Source organism: Lissotriton vulgaris, chromosome 12, assembly GCF_964263255.1.
Source record: "Lissotriton vulgaris chromosome 12, aLisVul1.2, whole genome shotgun sequence".
In the NCBI taxonomy this organism is placed as follows: domain Eukaryota; kingdom Metazoa; phylum Chordata; class Amphibia; order Caudata; family Salamandridae; genus Lissotriton; species Lissotriton vulgaris.
This window is the reverse complement of record NC_141700.1, coordinates 599,476,932-599,490,742: the sequence shown is the minus strand read 5'-3', so window position 1 is coordinate 599,490,742 and position 13,811 is coordinate 599,476,932. Positions and strand designations below refer to the sequence as shown.

Here is a 13,811-nt window from a genome sequence, read left to right as displayed (position 1 = left end):
CCCCCCCGCCAGTTCTTGAAGGCAGGATGCAAAATTGGAGGCGCAACCGGGCTGGGCCTGAGTCAGGGAGGCCACCAGCTGGGTGTCATCAGCGTAAGACAGGGCATTAATCCCAAAATTATCTGAGATTTTAGCCAAGGGGGTGACATAAACATTGAATAAGGTAGGGCTCAAAATAGAGCCCTGAGGCACTCCCTGGGCCAGCTTGATGTTTCTAGAATGGAAGTTACCTTGCACAACAGTGAAGCTACGCTCTGATCAAAAGGATTCCAGACATTTTAGTGCTCCGTCCGCTACACCCCCACTCGCTATCTCCTGAAGTAAGGATGGTGGGCAACAGTGTCAAACGCGGCACTCAAGTCTAGAAGAATTAAGGCCTCTGTCTGTTCTTCGCCCACATACTTCCTGATGATCTCTGTGGAGTAAAGTAGAGCCGATTCGGTGGAATGCAAAGCGCGGAAGCCAGACTGTGAAGGATGGAGAAGGTTATTGGTACAAATATGTGCAGTGAGCGGAGTATTTGCAATCTTTTCCGCGACCTTAGCAAAATAAGGAAGCAGGGAGATGTGCCGCAGATTATCGAGCTGATCGGCACGGATTTGTTTTTTTTATCAAACCGTTTTTATTGCAGATCCAATCACATAATATGTCAATCAGGAGAAGTATCATTAGTGTGAGATCCCCCCTCTCGTTATCATGTCCCCACCTATTGTACACAGCCTTTCAGCCCACAACCCGGAGGTCGGGCGGCAAAAATCACAAATCGGTGCAGTCCTCACAATCGGCAGTCACTGTACGGTGCATGTGGGGGATCCACTGTCTGCTTTTAATTTTTGACCCTATCCACCCCCCTCCCTGTAGTGTCTATAAATGAACATCTCAACTACACTACTGGTAAAAGATTCTGATCGGCACTGATATAAGGTTTTTTCTGTTAAGGAAGTACCACAGCCTCCTTCCACACTTCCGGAACCACTCCAGACAATTCTAAAAGATGTTGCAGAAAAGGTTCCAGTACGTCTATGCTGCCTCTAAGCACTCTTGGCGTATCAGGGTCCCTAGGCGACCCCGACTTAATACAGGTCGCCACCCTTTTAAGAATGTCCTGGGAGGGTACAGTGAAATTATGGAGACCTTGTATTCCAGACACAGCCATACATTCCTCATCAACTCTTTTTCCCTCACAAGCCGATTCCGGAAAAGAGGAATAAATCCTTTCAACCTTCTTTGCAAAATATTCAGCAACTCAATTGCACGACTCTACATAGCCCACACTAGGCGCTGCAGCAGATGCCAAGGAGGATATCTCTTTAAATATCTTAAGCAGCTCTTTTGAAGAGTTCTTCGCTGTTTGGATCCTAATATTAAAGTAAGCTGCCTTTGCCTTCCTAATGAGCGAATGGTAGTGTTTAAGGCTGACTTTATATTCAGCTTCCAGATCAACTGAAAACTGCTTTCTCCACTGCCTTTCTAATTGTTTACAGGTTGATTTAGCAGCCCGTAACACTTCACTGAGCCACTGGGCTGATTTGCGTCTGTTTGTCACCATTTTAGTTGACTAAGGTGCCGTACAGTCGAGCGCGGCAATTATACGCCCCTCAAGATCTTTACACGCCCCTATACAGCGAAAAAAGCGTATGCATCTTATTTCCTGTTAACTTCCTCTGTCTGATTACATATTTTAGGCAGCATATGGAGAGAGCAATGTTTGAAATTATGTACTTGTGGGTATGGGCAAATATCTTAAAACTTCTAGAAAGAAAAAGAATAAATGTGAAACTTAAAAAAAATGTTTTGTAGACCTTTAGTTTGAAATAATTTGCCATTAGGTAGATAGTCTGTCTGGGCGAGATGGCGAGGATGTGTGTGTCTAGGGCTCCAGGCAGCAGCCCCTATCAAATCCTGCTAAATCTTATTAATGGATGTCTGTACAGTGTCAGTGGTGCCTTTGAAGTGACTGAAGCTTTCAGGCATATGTGGGTGCCTCTAGTGATCCAGGGTTAAATGTGCAAACCTGGGCGTGTGTTCCCTTGCTGCCGCGTGCAGGATGCTCCCAAGGAGCTGGGGCATGGCTGTTGGCTACCTCTAATGATAGGGTGACAATGGACCAGTCACTTAGTTTAGCATGTCCATGAAAAAGAAAACAGTTTAGGTATGTCAGCGCAAGCTTAGCAGTCAGGAGCAGTGGTGACTGAGGGCTGTAGCAGTTCCCCATCATCTGCAGGAATGACCTTAGGGAGACCGTGTGGTGCACGACTCTTGGGTAGTCGTTGCTACAGCTGTACTTGACAGTGAGGTGGACCTGGGGCAGCTATCCATCTGCTCTGAGCCCCAGGTGCTGCATCTGCTCGCAACTTCAGTGAGCAGCAGCATGGTGAGGTTGCAGATTGTGAGGCCTTATGTGGAATCCACTACTCCTATTCGAGACTAGGTAAAGGAGCTCCTCCCTTTTCCTGCCAAAGTCATCGAGAAGATCGTCAACAGACAGTTTGCCGCCTTCCTCGAGACTAATGGATCCCTCGACCACTCGCAATCCGGTTTCCGAACCAACCACAGCACCGAGACCGCCCTCATCGCGGCCACTGATGACATCCGAGCCCTGTTCGACAACGGGGAAACAGCGGCCCTCATCCTCCTGGACCTCTCCGCAGCGTTCGACACTGTCTGCCACCACACCCTAGTGTAGCGCCTCAAAAACACCGGAATCTAAGAGAAGGCACTCGAGTGGATCATCTCCTTCCTCGCCGGAAGAACCCAGAGAGTCCGCCTCCCCCCTTCAGATCCAAGGCCACAAAGTCATCTGCGGCGTACCACAAGGATCATCTCTCAGCCCCACCCTCTTCAACATCTACATGAGCCCCCTCGCGGCCATCGCACGCCAACACAAATTCAACATCATCTCCTACGCCGACCACACCCAGCTAATCCTCTCCCTCACCAACGACCCCGCCAGAACCAACCTACACGAAGGGATGAAAGACGTAGCCGAGTGGATGAAGAACAGCCGCCTGAAACTGAATTCAGACAAGACGGAAGTCCTCATCCTGGGACCATCACCCTCTGCATGGGATGACTCCTGGTGGCCCCCCGCCCTGGGCAGCGCACCCAAACCAACAGACCACACACGCAACCTGGGCTTCATCCTGGACTCCTCCTTCTCAATGACCAGACAAGTCAACGCTGTCTCATCGTCATGTTTCAACATCCTACGCATGCTCCGAAAGATCTTCTGATGGATTCCCACCGAAACCATGAAGATGGTCACTCAGGCACTCGTCACCAGCCGACTGGACTACGGAAAAACCCTCTACGCCGGAAGCACAGCCAAACTGCAGAAAAGACTCCAACGCATCCAGAACGCCTCCGCACGACTCATCCTGGACATCCCCCGACACAGCCACATCTCCGGACACCTGAGAGACCTGCACTGGCTCCCCGTCAGCAAAAGAATCACGTTCCGACTCCTCACCCACGCACACAAGGCCCTCCACGACCTGGGACCCAGGTACCTCAACAACCGCCTGACCTTCTACACTCCCACCCGCCAGCTAAGATCAACCAGCCACGCCCTCGCCACCGTTCCACGCATCCGAAGAGCCACCACTGGAGGAAGATCCTTCTCCTACCTGGCTGCCAAAACCTGGAACTCCCTCCCCATCCGCCTCCGTCTGACCCAAGACCACCTCTCCTTCAGTAAGCAACTCACGACCTGGCTGTCGAGCAGTAGCGGACCCCCCCTCCCCAAGCGCCTTGAGACCCTCCGGGTGAGTAGCGAGCTATACAAATGTTATGATTGATTGATTGATTGAGGAGAGAGAGTTAGCTGCCTAATGGGCACTAGTCAATGCCCTTTTTTTTTATAAAAACATATTTTATTGCACCTTTCATGAAATAATAAGGCATATACAATACATGAATTGTCATACATCTTATTTGAGTCGCACAACATCTGAAACGGAGTGTATTCCGTATGAATGATCAAAACGAATCTGCTACATACTGGAGATGCCATGACGGCTATATATGTGAGGTCGAGGCCCTATGACAAGCTCTGGAGCTGACCAGCCTAGCATAGCAGGTACTGCTTCTTCACAGTATTTTGTCTAATCCTAGAGGCTCAAATGCCCAGGACATGATTGGCATGGACCAGGCGAAAAATGGAGCCTTAAAGCAGACAAATTGCATGTGCTGAAATATTTAGCACTGCCATCTGGTGGCAGACTTCAAGAAGGTAGTAGTTGGCAAAAGGAATATAGCTCTCAGTAGACTTGCATCCCTTGCTGCCCCTGGAGAGCCGGGCGCTGTTCTTGCTGAGCCCCACTCCTGAGACTATGGTGAATGCATGGCCGTCTTCCCCTTTGTGCTGGGGACAATGTGGCCTGTTGTTGCCCTGACGTTCCAGCAGCCTACCCTTACAACTATTGTAACAATGGTTCTGGGGTTCACGAAAAGAGATAGTTTCCTGTATCTATTGCTTTGGTGTACTGTAACCGAAGCTTCAGCATGAACTCTCCTGGAAGGCACTCCATTTATCTCTGTCCTGGGAAATCTCCACTCACTGACTGCAGTCCATTGTGAGAAGATGGCAAAATAGCAACGAATAAGGGATAGCAGTTTCATAACCATATCAAACTAGACAAGTTCACAACGTCCACTCAACCTTCCAAACACTTTTACCCCCTCCCAAACAAAAAAGGAGCCAAACCAAGTTGTAGACAAAAGATATTCATCAGCCTATGATGTATCAGTTTGGAGAATATGAAACCAAGGATTTGCGACAATCATGGAAAGGAAAATTCTCAAATGAAAAATGGAAAATGAAGATTTGTGAGACGTTACCCTGCTGCTTCAAGAGCACGGTCAACTTAGTGATGGAGGAAGAGGTAATGTGTCGGAGACAAAAGTCGCTGTTTGTATCTAAGAAACATAATGACACTTTCAGTGAAGAACATCTACGACTCTTGAAAAACACATGGAAGAAGCTGTGGCCCAGGCATGATGAAATCACTTGCAAGCTGTGTGGATCCAGAGAGAGCAAGGGGCATACAACCAGAATGTTTTCTAGTGGTTTGGCTATGCATCTTGCTCCCAGCTGAGGACATAGCTGGCTTTGAGGTGGACGGCTGCTCGCTATTTGGGCTTATTTAGGTATGACTCGGCCCACATCACTTTTTTCCAGAATAAACTGGTCCAACTGTAGTGCAAGTCCTTTGCTTAACTAAAGAAGAAACTAACAGCGATCAGCTTAGACTATGTGCTGCTTTCCCTAGCCAAGTTGAAAATGATGTTCAACTCAACTCAAAAAACAGAACTATTTAAAAATCCTGAGGCAGCATGCTATTGGGTAGTCTAGCCTAGGAACCTCAGACTAAGCTTTATTGAACAGAAATGCTGGGAACAGCCTAATGATTGCCTGAAGCAAAGCCAAAAGAGACTAGATGTAATCGGTGACAGCGACATAAACCTGAAACTGATCCCAAGAAACCACCAGGGAATGCGTACAATGACATGAACTTTGAGGCATTCTGAAACACCTAAGAATCTGGAGCACTTGCCTTTTGACTATCCTGATTGACCCTTGGCGTGGGGAGCGGATCTACCTTTTGGCCTATTTGTGGTCCTCCCTCATGTGCCCCTTTGGGTGCTGCTTTGCCTTTCTCTTGAATTGTTAAATGCAAGTGCAAGTTAAGTGCATTTTGAACCACCTATTGGTTTGATGCATTCCCTTGAATTTATTAGTACCTTGTGCTCTTTATTTCTATCCAGATGGGGTAGTGTCGGGCGCAAAGCCGGCTTCAGTTTTCGTTTTGGATGGTAGGGTATGAATTTCTGACTGATTGTAGACTTTTTCCTCTGGCTGTCATGGGGAGGGCAACAGATGATTCAGTGGTAGGAGTTAATGGTGGGGATGGTTGGGTGTTTTCTTATGAGTTATATTTACTCAATGGCATATTCTCAGGTCACTGGATTTTGCACAGAATTTTCACTGATGGCCGAACCAACGATGGGGAACCATTCACAATTCCTGTGTATTGTTTCTAAGATTGCAAATTTCTTAAATTATACAGTTTAAATGAACAGAAGTTCTTATGCCGACAGAAGCATCCTCCATATATATTGATGCTTCGCGTATATTGATGCATTCTGAACGATCTTGACCGCAAAATGGAGGACATAAACACCCTCATCACCAGAAATAGCCATTTCAGTGATCAGTCACCACCATCACTGAGGCATGATTGTACTTGGGTAGACATGAAGCATTGTCTTCTTCATGTGCAAAACATAGAAGCTATGGCCCTCGTTTCACAGTGGTGCTTTATGGTCAAGCATGGTCCTTTGACCTTCGGAGTGGGTGTTTGGGGTGGGCTGGCTTACAGTACACCGTTACAGAAGTCAGGGATGTATTTTCCAGAGCAAGCGTTACACTGCTCCAAAATGAGCGGTGAGGACCTGTTCACTCAGAACATGCCTTGTTCTGAAGAGGAAAGCGAAGCAGCGTTACTTTACTTATTTAGAAGCACGCTTACCTTGCCAAAGTAGTTTAATATCATTGTGCCGGAGAGGAGCATAAAAGCTATTAAAGGTGCTTCTGAAATATGCATAGTGGAACACGGTGTTCTGCAAGGTTCGCAGATTTATGCTGCTAGAGTGCATTCCTGTGTAGCAGTGACTAGCGAAGCGCATGTAACCTCCTCCCATATCAGAAGTGCTTGACTGAAAAATGCAGTGTGTGATTACACCAGACTGGGATAGCTTGCCCAAACAGCACATAAAACATGATACAATAAGAACAATTCTGAGTGAAACCAGATCACACCTCTGTAATGTGTTGCTGCTCATTACATTTTTATTATTGATGTTAATATTTAAAATCCCGATTGTTTGACCAAGTTCCAGTTCAACAATTTATTATCTTGGTTTTGCAGTGCTCTCTAGTTATTTGTAGACTTGCAGTATGTATTTTGTAAAATTTAAATTTGAGAAAAAAAAAACCTGGTAACAACTAGACGTGCATTGTTGCAAATAAAATTTATTTGAGCTGGTTATCGGTTTTTGAGACCCAAGCACAGCCTGGCACTAAAGACGGGTTTTCCAAAATTCTTTCAAGCCCTGTTAATAAATAGGCCTCTTAAAATCATTTTCAGTTTGACAACTATAAATGTTTCATATTAGTTTTGGAAAAACAAAGATTGGCAAAGCCAATTACGCTTGACTCCGAAATGAAAACCCATTCCATGATGGCTGCTGATGCAAACACCTGGGTCATGAGACATTCCTCCACTTCAAGACTTGTCTGCACAGGCATGGTGATGCTTGGTGTCCATTTTTAATTTCCAGCCCTAACATGGTGGATGGGCAAGTTAGAACAGCTAATTGAAAGAAAAACAAAAAGCCCACCACAGCAAAAAAGAAGAAATTAAAAAAAGGTGGGGAGGAGTGATCATCCCAGCAGCAGTTTTACAGATGTAGGATCCTCTTAAAATTACATACATGATAAATGCGTATCGAAACCGAGAGTGGGGTGGGGAGCAGGTGAAGGGAGTCCATGGAGAGCGCACAGGAACATCTGGGGGAGAGCGCATGAAAAGCACATGCACTCATAGTAAGTGCTGTATGTAAAAGAAAAAAGAATCCTTTTAAGCCAGTTGTGCAAGATACAATTCGTTCAATCGGAACACTGACCAGAATGCTCCTGGGTGGCACAAAACATGAATAGGGAAAAAAGCCACTGAATTAAGATCAGCCACCTGAGACTGACAACAAAGCCATCCAGTCATGAGCAAGGGAGTGACCCATAGTAGCCCATTCTAAATATATGTTACAGTTTGGACCTAAAGGACTGCCAACTGATAACTAAACTTTAACGGAGACCTAAAAAGATCCCAAAGGACATGATTCCCAAATATTGGAATTACTTGAAGAATAAAAACCGAATACTGTGTAGCTCCATCTCATAAAGCTTTTGTGCGTAACATTAATGTTCCAATTGAAGGTGCTACCCCGGGCACCTAAACTCAGAACTGAGCCAGCTCAAGGATATTGCTGTTTTGTGAAGATCCAGATTAAATTATTATGGGCTACGTATTTCGTTGCCAACTTTTTAAAGATGTTAGGAAAAGCTGACTTAAGCCTCTGTTAAAATAATGTAAAGCGACCTTCAGTAACATTTGCTGTATCAAAATATATCAAAGGTGTCTTAAGAAATCCAAAACAATTTTGTTGAGTGGAAAATCTTATGAAGAGGTATGTACTTTAATATTTACAAATAATTATTTTCGAATTAATTACACTTTTTGATTTTTAAATGTAGGTTGGAACTTTTGTTTTATAGTCTTTTTGTTTGTATGCATTTTCATTTAACAGTGCAAACCTGTCTATGGAGCAGTGGAACACCGCACAAGTGGAGGGGTGTAATTTTAAAGTACTGGAGATAACGATGAATGGGGCATGGAGAGTAAAGAGTGCGAAGAAAAGGGAAAATGAGTCTGTTAGCTGAGAGAAGGGTGAGAAGGGGTTATGAGGCAAACTGTAGTTGGCGATAGGATGGTTCTTTTTGTGGAGTTTAGTAACTCATTGGTCACAATAGGACGTAATGTTTTATGAAAGAATTGCAATTATTTTGGGTGCATTCCTTCTTTGATATTTTAATGAACAGATCAGTCCGAGAAGAAAAGTAATGCAAGCAAGACGTCCCTGCATTTTGGAAATAAAATTGTATCTGAAATGTATGTGGAACCCATGTTAAGAAGGAAAAAGAATGAAAGAATGAGTTGTGCCAGAAAAGGTTATCCTAATTGGAATGGTGAAAAAAATGCAAATAGATCTGCAGCATGATCGTTGTGAGATTTCAGACTTTAAAAATGAACTTCTTTTTCATTATCATGCAGAGATTCCTCATCTGTGCCATCCTTGGATAACAAGGGAAATGGATCAATTGCACTCAAACCAGAGACAGCTTATAACTTATTGCACACCGTTCTCTTCGGATGCTTGTCTTTAAGTACAATGAGGTATATTCCTTTCCTGTATTGTTTCTGTGTGATGGTGGTAATTGACACTTAAGATGCTTTCAGGAGTCACTACAAATTGAATTATGCTATTAATTTGCAATTTTTGAGTTGTTAGTGAATTGATTGAGTATTTTTTCAAAACTGTGATGGCACATGATTGCTTGGAGGGAGGTTGCACTATAAGCAAATGTATAGTAGAAAATCGTTGTACAGGAAAGCAGTTCACAATAGTAGCTGTAGAATGGTTGTGTTATAATTCACCGCTCTCTGTATAGTTGACAATAAGACAGGTGCTCTGCTCCCAGGGCTAACTGTCCCAGAAAAACCCTCAGACTTCAGAATACAACAAAACACAGGAGAAGCGCTCTATATATGGCAGTGTAGAATACAAACATTTGTATTACGAGAAGTGTATGTGAAAACAATTAGTAAAAAAAAACAATTCAGAAAGTACATTTTTGTTTCGATTGTCAAAAGCCAAAAGATCAAATAAATCGAATTGGTAAGCAAGTTGCTCTTTTAAAAATAATGTCAAAAAATGTCAATTTCACGCAGGCGATGCATTTTCTTTCAACAAAGGATCGGAGGTCTTAGCTTCATATACATTTTTTCTTAGTGCAGCTATGGGAAACCATTCATAACGGACTCAAAATGTTGCTGTCTCCGTTGACTCCAACTCGCAGGTTCTGTTTTTGTATTTCATACATGTACAGCACCCGGATAAAATGAACTTCGGTCACTCTTGTCAAATACAGCTATAAAGAACAGATTCTGTGTGGTTGATCAGTGTCTCCCACCTAAGTCTCTCTATTCTGTTTCCTGTTGTCTGTTGGTTTGTCTTTCTATGGCATTGAGATCGCTGCCCTTTATTTTGTTCTCTTGTTATTGGGCAGGAAATTGCTTCTACTGTAGAAAAGACAAAGCCTGTTCCACAATGTGATGACGCTTTTTTTTTTAAAGGGGCAAAAAGTAAGACCAAGTGTTAGTCTTTTGAAGATGTAGATCTTTGCTTAGATGGTTTTATATGAAAATTATGAATAACAACTTAAATCTGTTCGGTTGATAGTTAAAAGAACCATTTCCCACAAATGTTACACCTTAAATAACATTTTAACAAGATGATGAAACCAACCTGTCCTTCTCAGTGAAAATTCTAAAGGATACTTTTCCCCCAATTTCTTTTTTCCCTATTCCTCCTGATCCATCCTTTTTCTTTTTTCAGGAAGAGATGATTACCATGTGCTCCCGCCCAATCGATCAGTCAACTCTGCCACCTGTATAGCCTTCCCCTACCCAAGCCCTACCGTTCTCCATACATTGCCTTTTTAGGTCTCACTAGAAATAGTTTTAGCTGTCTGGCAAGACCTGTGTCCCCAGTATACACACTGCACACCCAAAAGTACACTCTACAAACAACTTGTAACACAAAATACAGAAATTCGTTTTACATTTATCCTCTTCAACCATTGGCTCTTTTGGATGAGCTCCCTTCAGGTATTGGCTACTAGAATGTTTGTTGCAGTTTGGGGAAACTCAGGGCATATTGTGGATGCTCACCTTTTTTATATTGTGTTTTGCATTGGTGAGGCATATCAGAAAGTAGTTTGCCTGCGGTCTTATACATGTGATCTGCAGACCACAGAAAACAAAGTATATTGCTTACCATGAGGACCACGACAGTCATCCATCTCTGGGGGCTCCCTGTGCCCTCCGAGTTGGCTACCACAGAAAGCCAAGCGCATTGACCCTACTGACTCCAGATAGCGAGCCTGAAGCACAGTGGTATATTCAGCAAAGAGTTGTTTTCCTCCGCCAGCTTTGCTCTGAGGCCCCTGAATTCCATTTGCCTTCTGGGACATGGCCAGTGTGATCTTACTGGCCACTTCTGAGGAGTTCAGATGTTTCAAGATGGATAAGATGCAGGCTAAGGCGTTACGACTGGATGCGTGCCACAGGATTTTTCAGTGACATGCATGCATCCCTTATGGATATGTTGTTTCATGGTTCTTGGCTTTTTGGTAAAAAGCTGACTCTGCCGCTGTGCTTTTAGGACAGCCATGATACGGCTTGTTCTTCAGGTTTACTGACTGAGGACCGTCTATTCCATCAGCAATGCATGAAATACAGTGGCTATGCTCGCGGGTCCTGCCTATTGCCAATGATAGCCCTCACAACCCATGCTGCAGTCCGAAAAACACTTTTGTGGCTTAAGTGACGGAGATGGTGGCACCACCATGGACAGTAGTCCTCTTGCTCATCCCTCGCTGCAGCTGTGATCCTATTGCTTTGATTCTACTACCCATGGTAATGCACAAACAGTAGGGGACAAAATTATGTTTTCCTACCTGGTGTGCTTTAACTTCAGACCAGTTGGAACTGCACATTATTTGTCTTGGTTGGGCTCTTCCCTTCACATTCACTCCCTCCAGTGTTCCACATGTTTCTGTTCAGAATTTGGCGGATTATTCCTACATTCTGTCACAGGAAGTTCAGTTTTTGCTAGCCAAAGCAGCCAAAGAGAGGGTTCTTGAGGTGGAGAAGGGGAGGGGTGTTATATCTGTTATTCGTTGGTACCTAAAAAGGACAAGAATAATAATGCCAATAGTGAACCTTTGACCTTGGAACACCTTCCTTTGGAAAGACTAGTTCAAGATGTTGCCCCTAGCGCAAATTCTTTCTACCCTGAATAAATGGGACTAGATGGTATTCTTGCACTTGCAGGACATGTACTTCCTGAACTGTGGCCTCACCTGAGCTGCTTGTGTGTTTATGAAGGAGATGTTCAGGAACAGTTGTTATGAAAAGTTATTGATCCACTCTTGTGAGAAAAGAGCATTAACAATGATAAGTGACTTTTTTATCTAGACCCAACATATTTGCATACATATATTTCATCGCACAAATGCCACATTATTTTTCGCATAGTGTTCAGGACACATTTTCATTATAATTCTCATGGGTAGAAATGGAGGGGGAATGGAGGTTCTGAACTATTGATTATAGTCAGGAAAAAAATAAATGATTAAATACTTTATCGATAAAGATATGATGAATGGGATAAGCTAAAGCTGTGCACAGACAGGTTTTAATTTTATTGAAGATTATATTTTTTTCGGAATGTTAGCTCAATGTTAGGTACATTTTCTGGTTCATTACTTTGATAATAATTTAAACTGCTGTCTAAAAGCATGTCATGAAATTGTTTGGGCCTTGAAACATAGTTTAAAGTAGGGTTTCAACATTGTTGTGTATGCAGATAATTTTCCAGCAATAAATGGTGGCCTGTTCTTTGCACAGGTACTAACATCAGCACTTCAACTATCACTAGAGGAGGAAGGAATAAAGATGAGGAGGGGGTGTGAGGCATGAGCACTCCCCACAATGGAAGCCCTGCTCCTGCTCTAGTTTTCTCCATCTCTGTGATCTCCTTCACATTTCACCCTAGGCTTTCCCTGGAGCTGCACACTATTGGAGGATGTCTATCTGTTGTTTTTTATTTTGTTAGAATATTTGTAACATGTTGTTTAGACACAAGCTCTCTATGAGCAGTAACTTGGATAAGTTAACAATTGCTGTGGTATTCTTGGTATGTATTTTTTTTTGCTTAAATTCATCTGTATATTTATTTTATTCTTTTCCATATTTTTATGTTGCCCCTAATGCTGTGCCTACTTAATTGAATCGCATATATTTTGTGGCACACCCCTATAACGGGTTAAAAAAGACAACTCGAAAAATATTGACATTCCACAATATTGAAGAAAAAGATTCTCATATGAATGCTGGAAAGGAGTATGAGAGGAATAGGGAAATGCATGGTGAAAGTGGTCAAACAAAACGCCACTGCTGTTTTATGCTGGGTAAGGTGGTTGATCAGAACATATAAAATTAAAAACACCGAAGGGTTCATGATTGTAAAAGATGAAGAACGTGGCCAGCTCTTTAGTGCTAGAGTGTCACAAAGATAACAATACCACATGCAAAGGTTCAGCCCACCTAGGAGAACCACAGCCTATTGTAAACATATGTATGTGCTGACAGTGTCAAAGGGGCCCAAAAATGTGGCTCCACTTTTATAAACATCTGCAGAGTTTTGCCTACACAGATGACATGTGCAACTGCAGAAAATATATGCGGTATGTACACTTTTTCTGCACAATTTTAAGGATATGTGGAGAACGCTAAAAATGAGGGGAAATTAATAACATTTAAAATTAAAATATTAAAAAAAAATGTTTTACTTGCATTGCCCTATACATATCAGAAATATACTACAGTAACCTTCAAATGTTTACATTTTACAATTCTATATGTAAGGACTGATTTACATTGTATGATTTGTTAACCCTCCAGTTGAAGATTCTCAGCTAGCTATGTAGCAGAGCAGCATTGTTTTTAAATTATTTTCCATGTGAAGAAAAGAATAATTGTAACAATTTCACACTTCCTCACCACTACATTGTGAACATTTCCAGCAGTCTACTGGATCTACAGATATAGGTTCAGACTGGAGCAAGACAGTACGAAAACTTTCCTTTACGCTGAAATATGCTTTGGTGAATCATGACAAATTATTTTAATCTCTTCTTTGCATAGTCATAATACTGCCCATGAAGACTTAAAACATATTCTGATTAGTGTCCATTGTGTCTCCCGTGTGCAACTGCTGTTTTCTTTTGTTTCGACATCCACTCGACACGCAAGGCCGTCTGCATTTTTCTTGCGATTTTACTTTGCCCATTGGAGGTGCTTCCTTCCGAATAGACCACCTAGTCCAGCATCGCCTGCTGTTGTCCA

General features: G+C 43.0%; 1 protein-coding gene across 3 annotated transcripts in view; it reads left to right on the top strand.

Moving 5' to 3' along the window:
- The window catches only part of DPY19L3 (dpy-19 like C-mannosyltransferase 3), a 472,263-nt gene that overhangs the window by 296,462 nt on the left and 161,990 nt on the right, over positions 1–13,811 (top strand). For all 3 annotated transcript variants that reach the window (XM_086945460.1, XM_086945459.1, XM_086945461.1), the window contains one exon: positions 8,892–9,014. In XM_086945460.1, the coding sequence (XP_086801586.1) occupies positions 8,892–9,014 (123 nt within the window). The remainder of the gene's footprint in view (positions 1–8,891; positions 9,015–13,811) is intronic.